This window comes from Bubalus kerabau, chromosome 19 (assembly GCF_029407905.1).
Source record: "Bubalus kerabau isolate K-KA32 ecotype Philippines breed swamp buffalo chromosome 19, PCC_UOA_SB_1v2, whole genome shotgun sequence".
NCBI classification, from domain to species: Eukaryota; Metazoa; Chordata; class Mammalia; order Artiodactyla; family Bovidae; genus Bubalus; species Bubalus kerabau.
Genome location: NC_073642.1, coordinates 23,094,246 through 23,117,486, shown reverse-complemented (window position 1 = coordinate 23,117,486; position 23,241 = coordinate 23,094,246). Strand labels below are relative to the sequence as shown.

The following is a 23,241-nucleotide window of genomic DNA, read 5'->3' as shown; positions in this document are numbered from 1 at the left end:
TCCCTTCTATCCCTTCCCCTCTCCCACCAGTAAAGGGTTCTCTTAGTAGAAGAGAACCATTTGTAGGAAAGATGGAGGTGCCCAGCAAAATGTCAGTAGGCCCTAAAAGCCAATGCCACTAGCTCAGTGTTGCAGGGGGGACTTGGAGGTGACTCCTGACCGGCATTACGACCCTCCCTTCACCCCTTCAGAAGCCCTGAGCTCCTGGTTTCCTAACCACAGCTGCAGAATCTAAAGAGGACCTTCCTTCTTGGACATCAGGAAACACCATTCTTTCTCAGAGATGGGCCAGTGAGGGAAGTCTGAGGAGGAGGAGGGTAGGGCCAGGCTCACCTGAACAGGAATACAAGAGCCTACCTGCATGGTAAGAAGGTTTTCTTTTATTTGAAATATAGTCTGAGCAACATGAGTGTAGCCGAGAGGAGGAGGGGCTGGCTGCCAGGGCAGCGGCCTCTCTAATGGCACAGGAGCAAGAGTACAAATATCCCCATGTCTGTGTGCCTCAAACCCCGCGCTCATCAGGAAAGGCAGAACAGCAGCAGAACAAGGACGCACAGCTCCTTCGAGGGGCAGTGGGGCAGCAGGGGGTCCTGCCTCTCTGTGCCTGGCTTCCAAACAGAAGCTTTTCCCACCCACACAGACAGGATGAGCCCGTGGGACAATGAATCCTCAGGACTGTTTGCGGGGAAGGAATCAGAGAAGACAGAGAGGAAGGGCATGGTTACCGAGAACCCTCTGCAAGCCAGGCTGGGCGAGCTCTCTCCAAGGGGGACCATGCCAGCACCCTCCTCCCCGTCTCAGGCTCTGGAATTATGAAGCGAGCTGCTGCAGGGAGGCCCAGGCTGAAGGCAGAGAAAGGGGACCTCCCAGAAGAGCGCGGCTGCTGAAGGGCCTTGAGCAGAGGTGACAGCAGCAGGGTTGGAAGGACACAGACGAGAGTTGGGGTACCGAGAAGCAGCACAAAGCCATAAATAACAGAAGCAGATTCGGAGCTGTGAGGGTCCTGGGTGACCCCGTATCTCCCAGGGTTGGGGGCCACCCAGCTCCCCGCAGCTCAGGGCAGACACTGCTCCAGGACACAGCCGGACACACTCACGCTGGGTGGGGCCTGTTCTTTCCCACTGTCCACACAGCAGGCGGAGGACGCCACGGCGCCACCCCGACCACGCACCGCAGGGCCTCTGGTCACACGGGCGGGGATGGTGTGTGGCTGTCCCGGTCCTGAGAGGTCTGTGGTCGACTGGGAGCATCTTGGGCCCCGTCCTCATCCTGGGCCAGGCCCAGAGATCTCCCCGTCTCGGAGTCGCCCACCAGAGGCTCCTCGGCACTTTCTTCCAGTCCGTTCTCCCTGGTCTCCATGGGCACCTCCTCCCCAGAGACCTCCTCTGGCTCTGCCGCCTCTGCCTCTTCCTCCTCCTGGTCTCTCACCTTGTGGACGATGAAGAGGTGGCGGCTGAGGGAGCCGGCAGAGGTGTAGCACAGGCCACAAAGGAGACACTGGGCTGTGGAGCTGTCCTTCTGGTGCTGAGGTATGTGGCGCTGGAACTCCAGCCCCGAGTCCGTGGCAAAGCTACATTTCGCACACTGGAAAAGCGACTTGTGCCTTTTGGTGGAAGAGACTGGCGTGCCATTGCTGGTGTCAGGAGCGGCCCCCACTCCACTGACTGGTCTTTTCAGATGGTTCACCTGAAGGAGAAACGATGTGAGCCTGGGAGTCCAGGACACGAGTCCCTGGCGTGGGCAACACAGCCCGAGGACTTGCAGAATCATCACCCAGGCCGGGCTCAGCCAGCCCTAGGTTCTGGTCTAGGTTTGGTTTGCTTCTTTTGCTTGTTATAATGGACACTTCCATGTACCACAGGATTCCAAAGAAGTGGGAAGGGTACAGAAGAGATGAAGTCCCCCCTCCCTGGCTCCCCAGACAACACTGGGGTTCTGAGGTATCGCCGAAAGATGTTCCAGGCATGCATAGAAATACAACCACCACCTTTTACAAGATGACAGCATTGCATGCGCACTTTTTTTCACCCTGCTTTTTCTCACTTAACAACATATATTGACAGATTTCTTTACCCCCTGGGCCAAAGCTATCTGACAGATAAATCTCAGAAGTGGAACTGCTAAATCAAAGAGTGTACGCATTTGCAGAGAAGAGAAGGTGTGCATCTTAATCATAGACAGTTGTTGCCAAAACGTCAATTGACACCCTACCTGCTGTGTGTGAAAGGGCCTTTGCAGACCAGGGCCCTTCTCTGAATAGCCAGTAAAGAGCCCCCCAAAAGCCAGGCAGCTCTCTGGGTTTCCCAGACATGCCTGCCCCTATGAGGAGCTGCCCCCACCATGGAGTGGGGGGAACCCACTGGGAAGAGGGACACGAGGCTGCCCCAGAAGCTGACCAGAAATGGGTACAGGGCATGAAACAGGGGTGAGGTCAGAGGGCCCGGGGCAGTGGGAGTCTGGGTCTGGCTCCTCTGAAACAGGGGTGGGGTGGGGATGGGGGTGTGACTCAGTGAAGCACCGCATCCTCTCCCAGTGGGCAGGCCTACCCACCCCACCTCCTAGGACCACAGAGAGGCAGAGGCAGGAGGTGCGTGGGAAGCAATCCAGTGTTCACAGGGCACAGGACACACCAAGGGAGGGGTCGCAGTGACACGGAAACGGCAACAAGAAAAGGCCACTGGCTTGCCTCGTGGATCTCTGCTCCTTTCTTTGTGTGCAGTCCCCAGGCAGGTCACATGAGGCTAGAGAGTGACCAGCATGGAGGTTGCTGTCACTGCTGGCTGCTCCCCAGCCACAAGGATGTGTGGACTCCAGTAACCAGCCCAGCACCCCTCCAGCTCCAGCCTCACCGAGCAAGCTGCTCCGGTGGGCAGGGGCCCCACACTCACCTGAGGGGAATGTCCACCCGAAGGTCTGGCTTTGGATGTCTGGCTCAAATCAGGATTTCTGATACCGTGCATAAGGCTGATGTGGCTCTCCAGGAGGGAGGGCCGAGGAAAGCTGGGGCTGTCCTCTGTGCAATACCTGCAAAAGCACAGCCAGAGCGGCCGTGTAAGATGGTTGGCCCCAGGGTCCAAGGGGCCAGGCAGGCAGGCTAAGGTGAAGCTGCCTCTGGCTCCAGGGGAGACAGTCTGGGGGTAGGCAAGGTGGTCCTCGGGCTGGCAGGGTGGCACTGGGAAATCCAGCCAGTACAAGCCAGCCAAGGCGGAAGATGACAGGAAGTCAGAGTATCTGTACCGGCCCTAAGCTGTGACCTGACTCTCCTCTCTCTGGTGTCAGTGTCCAGAGACCCAAGTGCAGGCCCAGCAGTCAGCCTGACAGAGCAGCCTGTTCTGTCCGAAAACTCAGAGAGATGGTACTGAAGCCTCATGGCTGAAAGGGCATCTGCTCACATCGTACCCACTCCTCTCAACCTCAGGGCCCTCCACCTCCATGGGGCAGGGCGGCCTGGGCTTAGGGAATTGGGAAGGGGGGCCCTCCAGAGCCACCAGGCTCTGGAACGCCCTCTTTCTGACCTAGCCACAGCACTTCCCAGCAGAAACTTGCTTGTCTCTTGCCTCCCCTGATCTCATAGCTGAGAAAAGCCCTAGGGGTACCACGGCGGTCTGGATGAATTTCGGCCTCTTGGCTCCCACCTCCAGGGACTCACCCACAAGTGTAGACTTTCTTCACTGTATCATGGTTGTTGCGGATGTGTTTGCGCAGGCTGTTGGGGGTGTGAAAGGACTGTTCACACTGCCGACACGGGTACCGCTTCAACGTCTATGGGGACGACAGGATGCAAGGTGTCAGAACCCTAAGACAGTTCTGGGTGCATCTCTCTTCTCAGAGTCAGACAGAAAGAGGATGCCCAGAGAACCTCAGGATCTGCGCCGCCCAGCATGCCCATGGCACCAGGAACCAAAGGGGGTCATGCCGTGGCAGGGGTTCTGACCTTGCAGGACAGACGGGCCTGGACGTGCCACACTTACCCGACCGTGGCTCTTTTTCATGTGGGACACGTAGCTCTCCCGATCTGGAACCCACTCCTGGCACTCCTGGCAGGTCCAGCCGGTGTTCCTCAGCCGGGGCCTGGCCTCAGCCCTGCGGTGGGCCTCAGGCCTGCCCCAGCGGCTGGAGGGCAGGGCACTGCCCCGAGCAGTCACACTGAGGGCTGGCGGCTCAGCAGGCACTCGAGGGCCAGGGCGGCTTGAAGACGAGTCTGCTGAGGACTGGAGGCTGGACAGCTCGTCCACGTTGCGGGGCACACCATGGGTGCTCTGGGGACAGAGGGAGCGATTACTGACTGGTTGGGGGCGAGGGATGCAGGGCCAGGCACCCAGCCTGAGGATGTGCCAGTCTCCCCAGGCCCCTCCCCAAGGCGCCCCACCTTGACATGCTGCATCAGCTCCGGCTTCTGCAGGAACAGGAGTGGGCACTCGGGGCACTTGAAGACGCCCACCTGCGCCATGCTGGCGTTCTGGTAAAAGTGCTGCTGGATGTGCCTCTTCTTGTTGAAGACCATTTCGCAGGAGCACTTATAAATGAGCCTGCCATGACAAGCCCCAGGGTGTGAGGTGACCAAGGCCCAGCCGACAGAACCACAGGCCCCTCCACCCCACATGTGATCTCTCTGAAGCAGACTCAGGTTGGGGAAAGCAATACTCTGAGCCAACGTGGACACTCCCCAGTCTCATACATCTCCAAAGCACTCCCGGCTTCTAGCCACTCTCCGCCACTAGCCCAGGCTTCCCAGTCCATCCAACACCTCCCGCAGGGCCCCAGGCCAATCTGCTCCACTCCCACAGGCCTGCAGGCCCCGCAGCCACACTCACTGGGAGGGTCTGTGGGGCTGGGTGGGATGCTGGGTGGCGCTGTGGTCCGCAGTGCTACTGGCAGTCTTGAAGGCCATGGGGCAGAACGCACATTTGTGGAAAACCTGGCAGTGCCGCTCCTGGATGTGGCTTTTCAGCAAGGCCAAGGTCAAATGGACAACCCCACAGTGGATGCACCTGGATGACAGAGGTGGGGCCGGGGGAACAGGTACATCAGACCAAGAAGTGGTGTTAGAAGAGGAGGGATGGAGGACAGAAAGAGAGCCATCTCAGGGACCACCCCTCCCTTATGCATTTGGCCTTGAAGGTGTGCGGTGTGCTTGCTGCCGCCAGGCACAATGCAGTTACCCAGGGCCTCCCAAGCCCAAGACCCTCCTGGTCGAGAAGGGGAAAGAAAGCCCTCCCCTCACGGGCCAGAGAATCTTCTTCTGCAAGCCAAAAACTTGATTGAGCCTAACCAAGAGGAGCTGGTGGGAGTGGAGAAAGGGTGCTTCAAAAATGACATTAATAGCACCCATTTAAGTGTGATCCAACTGCAGGAGTCCAGGGCGAGTTTTAGAAGGAGACTGCAGAAAGCCTGTGCCTCCCCACACATGGGCGTGGAATAGGCAGGGATGGTCACTTAATAAAATGTACACCGAGGAGGTGCTACACTCGCCGTGACAACCACATTAAACAAACAGCCCTTAAAGCCCAAGAAGTGCCCTAGAGCAGCACTGTGGAACTTGCTGTGATGACAGAAGTGTTTCATACAGCACTGTCCATGTGACTATTTAAATTTCAATCAATAAAATAAAATGGCCAGTTGCCCTGGCTATACTTCAAGCTCTCAATAGGCACATGTGCCTGATACTGTTCTGGACTCAGCAGCTCATCAGTGTTCTAAGTTCTCCTTGGTGGGACTATGGATAACATTTTTATTTCTCTTTTCCCATACTGATTTGTACTTTCTGAGTTTTGTTTAGTGACTATATCATTTTTATAACATAGGAATTGTCTTAAACCATTTCTCTGAAATTGAGGTCATGTGGAACTCTTCTTTCAACTTCAAAATCTCTCTCTATAAATACTATGTCTCCTTTCTTCAACATCAGAAAATGACGTTGCTCTAAGCTAACCTGCATCTATTCAGGTTCTTAGACTCTCTCATGTATTCAGTCTTTCTTCTCGCCTGAAAACACAGACAGGTCTCCCTTACATGAGAGAACACCCTCCCTGCTCCCAGCTCTGGAGGTAACTATTATTCTACATTTGTTGCAATATTGCTTGCTCCTGTAACCTTGGCATCCCAGTAATCTAGAAGAGAGGGTGTCACTTTACTGAAAGGACATTTCTTCACTTAAGAATTCTTTGACTCCAAATATTAGCATTCATTTCAATATATTAGCCCATTTTTGCAATCCACATGACTCATCACAGAATCCTGACCAATCCTTTTTGTTTTCCATTCTTATGTGTCTGTTTAGGGCAGGGCAGGGGGAGAGGGGGAGACAAAATCACCTTTCACAAACTTAATCAGCAATGAGGAAAAGTGCACAGAACCCAAAGCCTGTTCGCAACTAAGGCCAACGAGCATTCATTACTCAATATGTATGTGTTAGAGCTTCCATACAAACTACTTACACTTAAATTATATTTTCTTTTCTCTCCTGCCAAACAAAATAGTGACCAGCTCCTAGCACACAGAAGCATATCTATACCACAAGTAATTATGAGGGGAGAAAAAAATCCACACATTTCCAAATTCATTCAAAGTAGCCAAATACACCTGATATGTGTAAAGAATCTAAGTGGTTTTATTTGTGCAGTTTGACCAAACTCCTACAGGAGCAATATAAGTACAAGTGAAAATCCATTCTATTACCCAGCAGACATTCTTGAAAGAAACCTCATGGAAAGTAAGAACATAAAGGGGTAAAAAAACACGGCCAAGTGGTCTCAATGAAGGACTGAATTAAACAGGGCTTGGAAATTAATGAAAAGCTGTGTAGAAAAGAAATCTAACCCCAAGACACAACTCTTTACCAACTTTTTTTTTTTTTTTTTACCAACTGTTTTTTTTAAGAGAAAACAGACAATTATAGAACCATATGCTGTCAAATATATAAAGCTTTAGAAAAGATACGGCTTCCCTAGTGGCTCAGCTGGTAAAGAATCTGCCTGCAATGCAAGAGACCTGGGTTCAATCCCTGGGTTGGGAAGATCACCTGGAGAAGGGAAAGCGTACATACTCCAGTATTCTGGCCTGGAGAATTCCATGGACTGTACAGTCCATGGGGTTGCAAAGAGTTGGACATGACTGAGCGACTTTCACTTAGAAAAGATAAAGAGCAGTAAAATATTTAGCTTTGTTAATAATCACAAATAAGTAAATAACATATTATTAAATAGTCTAAACCTGCTTCCTTATGACATCATTGGTCACTCTCCAAATTATCAACAAAGAGCAGAATAATTTACAAAACCCTAAAAAAATTACAGTGTTGGGACTTCCCCAGTGGCCCAGTGGGTAAGAATCTGTCTGCCAGTGTAGGTGACATGGGTTCCACTTCTGGTCCGAGAAGATTCCACCTGCCACAGAGCAACTAAGCCCATGCACCACAACTACTGAAGCCCATGCACCTAGAGCCTGTGCTGTGCAACAAGAGAAGCCATCGAAGGTAGAGAAAGCCTATGCAAAGCAACAAAGATCCAGCACAACCAAAAAATACAATTTTAAAATAAATAAAAATATTATTAATATAAAACTCTATAGTAGAGCTCATTGAAATGGAACATAGGTACTCTTAGCTTTACTAAAAATTATTAATATCCAGAGAATGGGAGAAAATACTTGCAAATCATATATCTGACAGGAGATTTGTAACCTGAATATATAAAGAACCCTTACAGTTCAACAACAAAAAGACAACACAATTTTTAAATAGGCAAAGGATCTGCATAGAGATTTCTCCAAATAAAATATACAAATGGTCAATAAATTTATGAAGATATGCTTGACATCATTATCTTCCAGGGAAATACAAATCAAAACCATAATGAGATACCACTTTACACCCACAATAACTATAATCAAAAGTCAGACAGTAACAAACATTGGCAGTGATGTAAAGAAGTCAAAACTTTCATCCACCCCTGCTGGGAATATAAATGTGGTATAACTACTTTGAAAGACAATGTGGCAGTTCCTCAATTTGACTCAGCTATTTTACTCCCAGGTATATATCCAAAAGGACTGAAAACATTGTTACATAATAACTTGTACATGAATGTTCATTAGCAGCATTATTCATAAAACCCAAAAAAGGAGTGAATAACTATTATTTGTTATAATATGGACGGATCTTGAAACTATTATGCTAAGACTATATATTATATGATTCCATCGAAATGAAACATCCAAAGGACGCACATCTATGAGACAGAAAGTTGTTGTTCGCTTGGAATGGAAGGACCACAAATATAGAGTTTCTTTCTTATGGGTGATGAAAATACTCTAAAATTGATCATTATGACTGATTGTAAAACTTTGTGCATATAATAAAAACCACCGAATAGGACACTTTAAATGGGTGAATAGGATGGTACATGAATTACATCTGAATAAAAGCTGTTGCAAAAAATACACTAATAGCTGAAGATCTTAAGTACAACGAATACTATGTCAGTGTGCATATCTTCTGCGTTCAACCACAGGTCACTGAAAACATTAATGTCAGTATCTTCAGTAATCCTAGCTGCATCATTTTGTCTGACCTTTCTTATAAAAAGGCTTGATAAACTACTTTTAAAGACATTACATTGCTTTTTACTCTTACAGAAGAAGGTAAAATATTTAATTAAAGTACAAAAAATACTATTAATCCATCTGCATTACTGAAAACTTCTTGGATTCAAGATTCAAATACAGGGACTTTCTTGGTGGTACAGTGGTTAAGAATCTGCCTTCCAATGTAGGGGGACACGGGTTTGATCCCTCAGTGGGGAAGATCCCACATGCTATGGGGCAACTAAACCCACAATGCAGCCAAATAAATCAATATATTTTTTTTTAATTCAAGTACAAAAATTAAAGTATTGATTGCTATTGGATTCAATTTGATCTTGAAATAAGCAGCATACATTTAAGTCAAAATTAGAAAGGTATTTTCAAGTGTTATGAATACTGCAAAACATAGCCGAGAATGCTGCCAGGCAACGCTCTTTCCAACATGGTGGCAAGGGCTATGTATAACCCCATCTCTGGGTTGTTTTCTTCCCATCTATGTTAGCATCTCCATTCTCCCTAACACATAAAAGAAATTAATCTATATTTGAAAGTGGTTATCCCAAGAGACGGAGAAGGCAATGGCACCCCACTCCAGTACTCTTGCCTGGAAAATCCCATGGACGGAGGAGCCTGGAAGGCTGCAGTCCATGTGGTCGCTAAGAGTCGGACAGGACTAAGCGACTTCACTTTTCACTTTCATGCATTGGAGAAGGAAATGGCAACCCACTCCAGTGTTCTTGCCTGGAGAGTCCCAGGGATGGGGGAGCCTGGTGGGCTGCTGTCTATGGGGTTGCACAGAGTCAGACACGACTGAAGCGACTGAGCAGCAGCAGCAGAAGCAGCAGCATCCTAGGAGAGAAACCTGGAACTGATCACTAACCACTCCCCATCCCTCACCCTGGTATATAAGCCATCCTCAAGCCCTAATGCTTCTACGTTATCTCTCTCAGGTTTTCCTTCTCTCTATCCTCACAGCCATGCCTTAGCTGGATCCCTCAGTGTCTCATCGGAATTGTCACACGACCAGTCTCTAGTCTCTCACCTCTAATACACATATCAGCTTTCCAGAATGATATTTCTAAAACACAGATCTGGCTGGATCACTCCCCTGCTGCAAATCTTTCCATCGCTCCTCACTATCCCCAGGAAAACAGTCCAGATGCCTGCCAAAGAACACAAGGTCTTGCATGGCCTGGCCCCTACCAACCCCCTTGTCTCATTGCTCACCCTTCCTCCAGTTCATCATGACCTACACCATGTTTATCCTTCCTAAGAGTTTTCTGTGTGTGCTGGCACCCTTGCCTTTGCTCTTGCCAGATAGGCTCACCTCCTTTCTTCTACCTAAAAACCTCCTCCTATCTTTTCTATGAAGCTTTCCTGACCATTCCTCAAATATAGGACTTAACCACTCTGAATCATAAGTACCTGCATGCATGTTTGTAAGCCATCAGATTAAAGCCCCCTTGAGCACAGATGGATTTTAACCATCTTTGTGTCTTGAGTGTTTGGCACAAGGCTAAAGACAATAGTAAGAACTCAAAAAAAGTTTATTAAATGAACTGTGCTCAGTTGCTCAGTCATGTCCAACTCTTTGCAACCCCATGGACTATAGGCCGCCAGTCTCCTCTGGCGGTTTCCCAGGCAAGGGAAAATGGGTTTCCCCAGGCAAGGATACTGGAGTGGGTTGCCATTCCCTTCTTCAGGGGATCCTCCTGACCCAGGGATTGAACCCATGTCTCTTGCGTCATCTGCATTGGCAGGCGTATTCTTTACCATTGGGCCATCTGGGAAGCCCATTAAATGAACTAAATCAAAATTTAATACCAAAGAGAAGAAAACTTTAATAAATTTGGGCAAAATTAAATTTCTGAAGCAAAAATGATCAAAAAACATAAAATGTAGAAACTCCCAAGCAAGTAAACCAGTAAAGGAGACCTGACTGGGTCAATGTAAAATTACAGATCAATGAGTTTTAGAAGGAGTATTCACTCTCATTTTTATCTTTTTTCTGAAAATGACTTCTTGCTTATATTCGTTTAACACCATAGAAATAGATCAGTTTAAAATAGTTTGCTCTTGGTTTTACCATGAAGCTGATCATTTTTTCCATTCTCAGGTCTTACTTCTCACAAACTGACAAAAACTAATCAACACAAAGATACAAGTCCTTTGACTCTGACAGCTTGCCATTTGTTCAGAAATTGAGAATATTTGAAAATACCAAAATTTGCAAATTTATTATTGAAATAGTACCTTAAAATTAATATGCCAAGCATAATAACTTTCTAAGCAAATTTATATACCTTTAAAAATCAAACTGACAAAGTGAATGTTGCTGCTGCTGCTGCTGCTGCTAAGCCGCTTCAGTCGTGTCCGACTCTGTGCGACCCCATAGACGGCAGCCCACCAGGCTCCCCCGTCCCTGGGATTCTCTAGGCAAGAACACTGGAGTGGGTTGCCATTTCCTTCTCCAAAAGTGAATGTTAGGTATAGCCTAATATCCCCAATACCTTCCTCTTTAAACCTTTTCTCTTTTCTTCATCTTTTGGCCGCACTGCGCCACTCACAGCATGTGGGATCTTAGTTCCCCAACCAGGGATCAAACCTGCGTCCCCTGAAGTACAAGCTCAGAGTCTTAACCACTGAATGGCCAGGGAGGTCCCAAAGCTTTTTTTTTTCCCCCCCAATATTTAACTTTTTAACTCCTTGTTCTTTTCCTTGCTTTTCTGGTTCCCTACAAAGTAAAAATGTCTGTCCACATACCAATCAACATTCTTGTCTTATTAAGCTGGAGTCCAGGGCTCATAAGACCAAAACTCAAAATTCCTCTTATAGCTTGGCTATGCCAAAATATGTGGCTTATGGGATCTCAGTTCCCCAGCCAGGGATTGAACCCGGGCCACAGCAACGGAAGTACCCAATCCTAACCACTAGACCACTAGGAAATTCCCAAAACTCCAGTCTGAAATGAGTTACGATCCAGAAAAAGCAGCAGCCACTGGGCAAGCCCAGGACAACACCCACCTGTAGCCCACCTTGCGGGCATAGTGCAGGCAGTTCTCCTTTACGTGGGTCTGGAAGTAGGCAGAGCGGCAGAGGGCCCCGCACTCCGGACAACAGTAGGGGGACTTGTGGGCGTGGATCCGCTGGTGGGCGCAGAAGCTGCACTGGTTGGGCAGCAGCATCTGGCACACCTGGCAGGTCTAGGAAAGAACATGGAGAAAGTAGTTCAGGCAGGAGCCACGGGCCAGAAGCTCTCAACCAGGCTGCCTGGCTTTCCTAGGACGCTGATCAGAAGGGCCACCACCCCCAACCGTTCTCTCTCCCAGCTCTCCTAGGACACTGGGGACACCCCCAGCCTCACACAGTGATGACACTGATGCCCTCGCTAGCTTTGCCTCTCACCTTATTAATCAAACGCAGACCTGACCCTATTTCCCCCAAAATCAGTCCTACGCGTCTGGCTGTGATCCTGCTCTCTCCCGGCTCAGCAGAGGACCAGCTTTTCCTTTCTGGAGACCCAAGGCACTTCTTGCATTCTAAAATCCTGCTACACTGCCAGGCCTACCAGGGCCTCTGCCCTGGCTCAGCAGGTTCCAACTCAACACCTTCAGTAAGTTGGCTCAGTGACTCCCAGAGCAGACCTGATGAGCCCCCCTGGTTAAAACTCAGAGGCCTCCATGCAGACCAGGTTTCCATATGCTCAGCCTGTCTGCCCACTCTGGGGTTGGGGGAGCAGTGCCTGGAGCCACAACTGCCCACATCCATCCACAGAGAAGCACAGAATAGGTAGTGGCTTCCTTGTTCTCAGACCCAGGAGAGAACCAGAGGCTGACAAGTCCTCCAGGCCAACTCACAGAAGCTCTCAAACAGGGAGAGTCCAGAAGACCAGAGGGGAGAGCGAGAGACTGAGCGGGGGCCTATGTTGGGAGAGGCCCCTCATAGTAACACGGGAGCCACTGACCTGGGCTCAGGAGTGCTCAGACTGATAAGCTGTTAGGGAGGCCAGGAAAAGATCTGTTTTAAGCAGTGATATCCAGGATGTAGGGCCCTTACAGCACAAACAATCCAGCTTTTTCAACAAAAGAAATGCCAAGGCAAAAAACAAAAAAGATTGAGGGAAGAGGAATTTACAGATTAAAAGAGACTTAAAAGAAATTTTCAACAACTGCAATGGATAGCCCTTATTTGGATCCTGATCCGAGCAAGCCAAGTGTAAAAAGAAATGAGACAACTGGATATTTTAACCCTAACTTAATGATGACAATACTGAGACATTTGACACTTGATATTAAGATTTGATAATAAGGAATTATTATTAATTTTGAGGTGTGATGATATTATATCTATGGGTTTTTTTTTAAGGAAAAAACTTTATATTTTAGATATGTATACTGCAATAGATACTATAATGCTAGGATTTGTTTAAAAATAATCCACTGAGGGAGAGGGGATAAGAACACAGATGAAACAAGACAGGCCACTGAGTTGGTAAAAAAAAAAAGTATTCTCTGTGACTTTTACAGCACAGTATTTTGACTTACACATCCTTAATATGATATATTCTAAGGATATGAAGAACTGCAAATACACCCTCAACTTTATGTGGTTTCCTAAGGTTAGAATATTGGTCTTGACATTTTAAAATCTGTGTGTATATGTATGTACATGTGTGTATACAGTAGGAAAATTTTAGGAACCAAGGTTTTCAGTATAAAATCAGTTACATAAAAAGTATAATCTTGGCCTCCCCTGGTAGCTTAGTAGTAAAGAATCTGTCTGCCAATGCAGGAGAGACAGGTTTGATCCCTGATCTGGGAAGATCTCACATGCCACAGAGCAACCAAACCTACGCACCGTAACTACTGAGCCTGTGCTCTAGAGCCTGGGAACCACAGCTGCTGGAGCCCTCGGCCTGTGCTCCACAAGAGAAGCCACTGCAGTGAGAAGCCCCACTCCTGCAACTAGGCAAAAGCCCGTGCAGCAACAAAGACCCAGCACAGCCAAAAATAATAAGATTAAAAAAAAAATTTTTTTAAGTATAATCTTACATTTCAGTAGCAGTATAAACTCAAGATCTCTCTTTCCTTATTTTAAAACTTTGTATTTCTTAGCTCTGGCCACTGAAAAGGCCTAGAAACATATTCAGCAAAATAAGCCTATCTGGTGCCCAGAATGTAGCCTCTAAATATCATTTCTCACTTAAAAAAAAAACAACCATCATGGTCTCTTAAAAAATTGACTGATTCTAGGTTTAGCACAATAAATGCGCCCAAATCTTGCTGGGGCTCAAAGCAGGGAAGCGTCTCCAGGTTTAATGAGTTCAAGTGAAAGGAACACAGGAACACGGGAGCCAGCCTGCCGGGACCCCCACTGACCAAAATGGGGTAATTGAGCATCGAGAAGAGTGAGTCACAAATCAAAGACATACAACAGACTGAGAAAAAACAAAAGGACACACACACACAATACAGAAGAAAACCATCAAACCACGAAAGGAAAACAAAAGAAAGGAACAAACAAGAAACAAAATCAACTGGAAAACAAAGGTTTAAAGTGGTAATACACACACTTAATGGTGTACAGTGGTAATACATATCAATCAATAATTGCCCTAAATGTCAATGGACTAAATTCTCCAATCAAAATATGTGAGAGTGGATTAAAAACAAAACAAGAGCCTACAACTGCTGTCTACAAGAGACCCACTTCAGAGTGAAGGGCACACCAAGATTGAAAGTAGGGGAATGGAAAAAAAGGCATTTCATGCAAACAGAAATGACAAGAAAGTGGAGGAAGCAATACTCAGACAAAAATCCCTTCCAAAACCACATCAAAAACAAAACAAAACTTAGGAGTAAGCCTGACCAAGATGGTGAAGGAGACTTACATGCTCAGAACTATAAATATTGATAAAGAAAAGTGAAGATTCAAAGAAACAGAAAGACATGCCATGCTCTTGGATTGGAAGAATTAATATTGTTAAAATGGTCATACTATCCAAAGCAATCTACAGATTTGATGCAATCCTTATCAGGACATTTTTCACACAACTGAAGCAAATAATCCTAAAATTTATATGGCACCATAAAAGAACTGCCAAAGCAACCCTGAGGAATAGGAACAAAGCAGGCGGTTTAACCGTCCAGACTTTAGACAATACTTCTAAGCTAGAGCAATCAGAACAGTGTAGCACTGGTGGCGAAACAGACACATGGATCAAGGAGACAGGACAGAGCCTGGAGATAAAGCCACACGTCGACAGTCAATTAATCTTTGACAAATGAGCAAGACTATACAATGGGGAAAAGACAGTCTCTTCAGCAAGTCGGCCAGGTGCGTGTAAATCAATGAAGTTAGGACACATCCTCACACTACACACAAAAATGAACTGGAAAGGGCTTAAAGTCTTAAATATGAGACAATAACTCCTAGAAGAGAACACAGGCAAAACATTCTCTGACATAAAGTACAGCGATGTTTTAAGTCAGTCTCCTATGGCAATAGAAATAAACGCAAAACTAAACAAATGGGACCTAATCAAACTCACAAGCTTTTGCATAGCAATAGAAACCATAAACAAAACGAAGACAACTTATGGACTGGGAGAAAATATTTGCAAACAAACAGTGCAACTAACAAGGGCTTAATTTTTAAGTTATATAAACAGCTCATACAACTCAATAACAACAACAACAACAAAAGACCCAATCAAAAAACAGGCAGAAGATCTAAATAGACATTTCTCCAAAGAAGACATACAGGTGGCCAACAAGCACAAGATGCTCAACTAACACTAATAATTAGAAAAATGCAAATCGTAACTACAAGGTACCATCACACACCAGCCAGAATGGCCATCATTAAAAAGTCCACAAATAACAAATGTTGGAGAGGATGTGGGAAAAAAGGCACTCTCCTATACTGTTGGTGGGAATGTAAATTGGTGCAGCCACTATGAAAAACAGTATGGAGCTTCCTCAAAATGTTAAAAATACAGTAACCATTTGATCCAGCAATTACCACTCCTGGGCATATATCAGCAAAAAACTTTTAATTAAAAAAGATACATGCACCCCAATGTTCATAGCAGCACTATTTACAATAGCAAAGACATGGAAGCAACCTAAGTGTCCCCGGACAGATGAATAGGGTAAAGAAGATGTGGTATGTATGTGTACACACACACACACACACACACACACAGAGAAATACTACTTAGCCATAGAAAATGAAACAATGCCATTTGCAGCAATATGGATGGGCCTAGAGATTATCATACTAAATGAAGCAAGTCAGAAAGAGACAAACACCGTATGGTATCACTTATATGTGGAATCTAAAATATGATACAACTGAACTTTATTTACGAAACAGACTCACAGACACAGAGAATAGGTTTGTGGTTGCCAAAGGGGAGAAGGGGTGAGGGAGGGATGTATTGGGAGCTTGAGATTAGCAGATACAAACTATTAGATACAGAGAAAGGATAAACAGCAAGGTCCTACTGTATACCACAGGGAATTATATTCAATGTCCTGTAATGAACCATAATGGAAAAGAAAAAACAAGAATGATTGAACATATAAATATATAAATAAATATAAAAATAAATATATAGAAACCAATGAGCTTATTATAACACTAACACTAAATAATAGAGGAGGTCACCTCATACTGATTAGGGTGGCTATGATAAAAAAAAAAAAAAAGATGCACTATTGGTGGGAATGTAAAATAGTACAGTCCCTGTAGGAAAAAACAGTATGGGGGTTCCCTGAAAAATTTTAAATAGAATTACCATACGATCCAGCAATTCTACTTCTGGATATATACCCAAAGGAATTGATATGGTACAGAACAGGGAATATAGACAATATTTTACAGTAACTATAAATGGACTATAACTTTTTTGTACAGCAACTATAATTCAATAAAATGAAGTATTTGATCACACAAAAAAAGAACTGAAAAGATATTTGGATACCATGTTTGGTCTTCCCAGGTGCACTAGAGGTAAAGAAACCGCCTGCCAATGCAGGAGACATGAAAGATGCGGGTTCAAGCCCTGGGTCGGGAAGATCCCCTGGAGGAGGGCATGGCAGCCCACTCCAGTATTCTTGCCTGGAGAATCCCATGGACAGAGGAGCCTGGCGGGCTACAGTCCCTAGCATCGTAGAGTCGGACAGGACTGAATCCACTTAGCACATATGCACATAGCGTGTTCACAGCAGCATTATTCATAATACAACTACAGGCAACACAGTGTCCACCAATGAGTGAGTGGGGAAACAAAAGGTGGGACATACAACAACAGGATATTATTCAGTCTCAAAAAATAAAGGAAATTTGTCAAACCCTGGAACATGGATGAGTCTTAAAGATATACTAAATGAAATGAGTCCTTCAGAAAAAGACAAACACTGTATGATTCCATTTTCTAGAAATTTGATTATTCTAGTCAAATTCATAGAAACAGAAGGTAGCATGTGGTTACCACGGGGAAGGAGTGGGGAGAATAGGGACTTGTATTTAATGGGTTTAGAGTTTCAGTTTTGCAAGATGAAGAGTTTTGGAAATTGACAGCACAACAATGTGAACCTTCTTAACTATACTAAACTGTACATTTAAAACTTTATGTTATGTGTATTTTATCACAACTTTTAAAACTATTAGAGGAGGGACTCTTAAAACACCATTTAGGATTGCTGGGGCATCCATTCACTACTGTGAAAACTATTAACTGAGGAAAACAAATTTATCCAATTTTCCAACATAAACTACATTTCAGGGTAACCTAAAAGCCCTCAAAGGAAGCGGGGAAGATATTTTACACAGAATTCCGGCTGATAAATGAGAATAATAAAATTTACCACACCCTCACACAACTCCTAATAAAATCACTGACTCAAGCAGCAATTATTAATGGTAAAGATAGGGAACTTTCTAAGAAAAGGATCAGAACATCACTAGCCTAAACTCAATGATGAAGTTTAGCATCATTAAAACTGAGACAATCAAGAACTCTGGGCCTCCCTGAAGTAAGGAATTATGAAGAACACAGTACTCCCACTCCTCAAGACTGAACCTAAATCTAATCAAGTCGTCACTGCTAACGTCTAGTCTATAGATAAAATATTGGGTATAGAACAACAAATTTTATTGTCTGGGGAAGCAATCAGCCGAACTCAAAATTATCCTGAAAAAGCCTCAGGAAGCAATCAGTCAAACCCAGAACAGTCCTGGAAAATTCTTAGGACACATGACCCAGTTTCTTCAATACAGTGATGATGTGAAAAATCACTGGGTGATTTTTGGGTGGAGCAGGAAGAGGTACTGCTCTAGATTGAGAAATATTTAAAAGCTGGAACAAACAAACACAACACGTGGTCCACATTTGGCTCGTGATTCACAATAAGCTCAGTTATAAAAAGACAATTTTGACCCAAAGGGAAAACTTGAATACAGACTTGTATTCAGACAATATTAAGGAATTGTTACTAATTTGGTTAGCTGTGATAATAACGTTATAGTTAAACAAAAGCTTAAAAATAAGAACCTGTTTGACACCTGCCCAACAAAGAGGCCTGGAATGTAAGGGAGGACCCCTCCAGCCACTGCAGAGGGAGGGGTTCAGACTCCGGGGAAGAAGTCAAAGGCCCCGAGCACGTTGCCCTGCAGTCCCTCCCCTAGAGTGGAGCCCAGCCTGGGGCTCGGTGACCCCTCTTACGCAGCTCCCACTGGAAGGGAATGACACAGAGAAGATGCAGGACGAGAAGGGTGCCAGCCTGGGATCCTACACCTGGACATCAGCTGGCTCAGATTTTAAAGGGCAGGTGAATAACAGTGTGGGGGGAAAGCAACCACGGGCCCAGGCATCAGACCTCCACTGGCAAAGGTTCTGACCACAGGACCCAGAAGACCCACTCCTGTCCAAGGCAACCATGCTAATGCAGCCCCAGAGGAAATGGACCGGGGGGCCCACACCCCACCTGACTCACCAGGAAGAAATGCAAACCGAAACTGAGAAGGTGAAGATGAGCGGCAACAGACTTGTGGCACCATGTGGGCTCCTCCTGGGGGCTGCCCACTGAACTCCACCTCCGGCCTCTAGCCCTGGACCCCCAAGGCTGGACCCCCTCATTCCTAACCACTCCCTGTTCCTCCGGCCACTCTACACTTTCCATACCTGTCCCTCCCCTTCCTCCAAACTCACCCTTGCAGAGCCAACTCAAATGTCATGTCCACAGCACAGGCACCTTCCCTACACCTGGAACCACGATGAGTCAGTCCCTCGAAGGAACTCTACACAACGGTTCACAAGCGTGTCTTAGCCCCAGTCTTAGCCTGCTCCACACTTCAGCAGTCTGGGTGGGGAGCCCTGCCCTTGCTGAGCCATCATGAGCTCCTGAAGGAGCTGTGGTCTTCCTCCCACTGGCATCCCTGCTCTCAACATACAGCCTCCGTGCACACAGGGGCCACTCGGAAGACAAATGCAGAGCTCATCAAGACACCAACAGGTGCATGGGCCACTGTGGCCCTGGCTTAAGGAGGCTTGGTGAGCGGGTGGGCATGGCTAAGCCACGGAGAGAGCCACCTGGAGAAGGGAGATGAGGCTGTCAGGAGGCCTGCTTCTGCAGACGACCTTGCTGACATGGACACCACTGACACACAGGGTGCCAAAGGGTGCTTTCAGCATGGAGTGCCTTAAGGCACACACACACACTCTCACTCATTAGGATCTCATCACGTGCACACACACATCAAGCATAAACACACACACTCATCAGGATCTCATCAAGCATAACCAGGAATCGGACCGAGATAAGAACAGAGATGAGAGCAGGCCCCAAAGCCTTTGCCTGGGGCCTACTCAAGTAGGCCTACTACTCCTTCCTTCTACAGTCTACTCTCCTTTCTTCCATATCCATCCTCCTATTGGCCCTGCTACGGCTTCCCCAAAGGGATTCTGCAGAAAGAAAGCAGCTATGTCCACTGTGGGCACAACAACCTGGTGAAGATGTGGTTCTCAGACATACAGCCTGAGGCACGGGCAGTGACACACAAACCCCTGCCCCTGAGTTCTCGGGCACGTGCAAGGACTACACTGACAGTGGCCAGAGACCGGGGGCATCCAGCAGAGACCTAGCCCTGGCCGGGCAACAGGCCCTCAGCCGCTGGAGGGGGGCGGAGTGTCCACAGATACACACCGCAGACCATCAGGGCCTCCCCTCAGCTGCGGGCAGGACGCTTTCTCAGGAAATCCCAAGCACTACACATCCAGGTGGGTGGCTAGCCAGCAAGGCAGGTTCCTCTCCCAGGGCTCTTCCAACGCCCCCACTGCCCTAGATCAGTGAGCCCAGGTATGGGTCTGTGTGAACCCGGGGCCTGACAACTGCCCCAGAGATGGGAGGCGGCCCTGCTCACCAGCCCCTCGGTCTCCTCAGTCGTTCTCTGGAAGTGTGCGGCCATCGCCATGTAGTCTCGCATCTGCTTGTGACACTCCAGGCACTTGATACTGTGCCGGATAAGCCTCACGGGGTCCGGGTAGAGCGGCAAGGCGGGGAGTGGGGTGCTGGCATTGCTGGAAGCCTGGCTGGGCTGGGAGGGGGAGGGGGGCGCCGTGGCGGCTGGCGCCGTGGAGTTCGCAGGGGTGGACACGAACATCTGGTCCGCAGAGATGGGCTTCACAAGCAGCTGAGAGCACTGCATGACGAGCCCCTTGCTCTTGTGGTCGCGGGCGTGCCGGAGCAGGCTGCACTTGTTGAAGAAGAGCAGCGTCTGGGAGCACAGCGTGCACAGCACCTCGATGTGGACGCTCCGCCGGCCGTAGTGCTGGCTCAGGCTCTTCTCTAAGGCGAACGCGTCCCCGCACTCCAGGCAGCAGTAGCCACTGGCCGGCACGTGGATCCTGCTGTCGGCGGGTGGGCTGAGGTTGGGCGCGTAGAGGGGCACGGGGTTGGAGCTGTGGAGGACCTTGTTGAAGACCTCCAAGACCAGCGGGGCGGCCTTCTTCACCTGGTGGACCAGGGGCACTGACATCTGCGTGGGCTGAGGCTGACTCCGCCTCTGCGCGGAGGACTTGGCCGTCACTGATGCGGCCACGCTGTGGGGGACCAGGTTCAGGTTGGCCAGGTGCACGGCCTTGGGCAGGAGGTTGGCAGGGGCGGGGGTGGAGGCTGGCGGTGCCGGGCTCTGCTGCGGCTTTCTGCCCGCCTGCGCGCCCGAGGCAGCCCCCTTTTGGCCCCGGGCCCCGGAGCTGAAGCAGGAAGGCGAAGGCTCACTGGCTTTCGCTGTGTACTCCTCCCCTTTCTGGTCACTCTGGGGGCTCCCAGGCTGTGCCCCCACCTCAGCAAAGTGCTCCACCCCAGACAGGGTGGTGGCCTCTTCCTCGGGTGCCTCGCTCGGGGCCTCGGCGGTGGTGCTTCCTAACGGCGAGCCAGCGGGGGACTTACTGGGGTCGTCGGGGTCTGGCAGGATCCTCGTGACAGTCCGCTTGATTTCCCCTGAAGATGTCTTGATGGTTTTGATCCTGACTTTGGGGATTGCTGGTGGGGAGCTGGCAGCCACGGAGGGGGAGCCCTTGCTGCTGCTGTCACTGCAGATGCTCCGAGGGCTGTCAGAGGGCTTGATGCCCTTTCGGGTGGCCTCCAGGGGGCTCCGGGGACTCTTTGGTGACTTGGGCATCTTGGGGCTGCCTCTGGAGCCCTCCTTCGCGGGCCCTGAGGGATCCTTCGTGTGGCTGGTCTGATCCTCCTTGGAGACATTGGCCACTCGTTTAGCCTGCAGGGCCACCAAGGCCGCAACACAGGAGGACAGCTTGGAATGAGCTGGCTTGAGGCGCTGCCTGGGGGGGACCGCCGAGCCGGTGCCAAGCTCTGAGGCCAGCCCCTTGGGCTCTCCAATACTGTTGCCGGGATGGCTACTGAAGTCCAGGGCATCCCCGAAGAATCGACTGGCATCCAGTTCCTTGTGCACCTCCAATGCTTTCTGCCCACCTCGCTCGTGCTCCTGAGGACTGCCAAGGGGCAGGGGCTCAGGCTTGGGTTCTTTCTTACAAAAGTGATCAAACATATGCAGCTCCGGGACTGGAAACTTCGTGAGAGCCTCCAGGACAGGGCCCCCCACAGACCCACACCCAGGAGGGGGCGGGAAGTAAGTGTCAGAGTGCTTGGGCTTCATCCCAAACCCATTGTCTTTGATGGCGTCCTCGGGTTCTGGGCTGGAGATCGGACTGAACTGGTTAAAAGTTGGTAACGGCTCTGACTTGGAGGCCTCCAGCTTGCCGGGGAAACCCCTGGTACTGTCTCCATTCATGAACGTGGAGTCAAACTTCCCACAGTTGTGGCCTAGACTGTGGGGGTCTGCAGGCAGGTCAGAGCCCCGGAACCCATTGTGCAGAAGGCTGGGGGCGATGTGGTCTTTCTCCGCCTCAAATGACTCCTGGCGGCTGGTATTCTTGACGATGACACTCACAGCCGGCACATCCGAGGCTGAGCCTGAGTGAGACAAGGACACGTTCTCATCCACACACAAGCCTGGGGGTTTGAGGGGGCTTTCATTCTCCTCACTGGGGGTCTGGATGGCCTCCTTGGCATCAAGGCTGGTGGGATCTGGAATGTCAAAGGCAGCCAGAAGGTCGTCAAAGTCTGGAGTCTTCATATCCCCCATGGCTGGATGCAGGCAAGGGCTAGAACAGAAACAGAACAGAATTAGTGATGGCCAGATCCCACCAAGGCTCGATCCAGCATCATCTTCATCGCATAACCCACTCACTAACACGCATGCAGCCAGCACGCCCACACACAAACCCCCCACTCTGTGGGAAGCCACACCCCCGAGTTCTACCTCAATAGGTTTCTAAAATGCTGGGGATGCTGGGGGGAGGAGTGGAGAGAAAAGTTAGTACATTGTGACATGCCTGCCTGGTGGGCTCTAAGTATCAAACAGGGAAATTCCTGGCTGGCTACGTAACTGAAAATAGGGTACATTCACATGATACTCCCTCAATTTCTCAGGGAATATCATCACTCCACAATCATGCTGCTAAGTCACGTCAGTCGTGTACGACTCTGTGAGACCCCATAGACAGCAGCCTGCCAGGCTCCGCCGTCCCTGGGATTCTCCAGGCAAGAACACTGGAGTGGGTTGCCATGTCCTTATCCAATGCATGAAAGTGAAAAGTGAAAGTGAAGTCACTCAGTCATGTCTGACTCTTTGTGACCCCATGGACAGCAGCCTACCAGGCTCCACCGTCCATGGGATTTTCCAGGCAAGAATACTGGAGTGGGCTGCCATTTCCTTCTCCAGGGGATCTTCCCAACCCAGGGATCGAACCCGGGTCTCCTGCATTGCAGACAGACACTTTACCATCTGAGCCACCAGGGAAGCCCAGACTTGGCTATAATTTCTGCTAATTTACTCTTAGTAACTGATCATTAACTTTGTATAACTTGGTTTTTTGCTGCATGAATTCAATCAAATTCAAAATGATTTACTATTGCCAGGATTTAACCTATCTCATAGATAAACTCTAGCCTATTATATCATTCCCAAGTTTTTTTTTCCTCTAGTCAGTGTCTGCTTGATTCCTTAATTTTCACCCCAAATTCATTACTGGTTGGTGAGTGGATCACTAAACCTGAGGGACTGAGTGAC

At 48.3% G+C, this 23,241-nt stretch overlaps 1 protein-coding gene across 2 annotated transcripts in view; it reads right to left on the bottom strand.

Annotated features, from left to right (window-relative positions):
- Nucleotides 1-358: 358 nt before the first annotated feature.
- Nucleotides 359-23,241, bottom strand: part of ZNF592 (zinc finger protein 592) — a 48,709-nt gene continuing 25,826 nt past the window's right edge. For both annotated transcript variants that reach the window (XM_055555696.1, XM_055555697.1), the window contains exons 4-11: nucleotides 20,011-22,273; nucleotides 11,608-11,786; nucleotides 4,815-4,991; nucleotides 4,370-4,529; nucleotides 3,972-4,259; nucleotides 3,650-3,762; nucleotides 2,889-3,024; nucleotides 359-1,686 (exon numbers count right to left, since the gene is read on the bottom strand). In XM_055555696.1, coding sequence (XP_055411671.1) covers nucleotides 1,186-1,686; nucleotides 2,889-3,024; nucleotides 3,650-3,762; nucleotides 3,972-4,259; nucleotides 4,370-4,529; nucleotides 4,815-4,991; nucleotides 11,608-11,786; nucleotides 20,011-22,254 — 3,798 coding nt within the window. In that variant the 5' untranslated portion in view covers nucleotides 22,255-22,273 and the 3' untranslated portion in view covers nucleotides 359-1,185. The remainder of the gene's footprint in view (nucleotides 1,687-2,888; nucleotides 3,025-3,649; nucleotides 3,763-3,971; nucleotides 4,260-4,369; nucleotides 4,530-4,814; nucleotides 4,992-11,607; nucleotides 11,787-20,010; nucleotides 22,274-23,241) is intronic.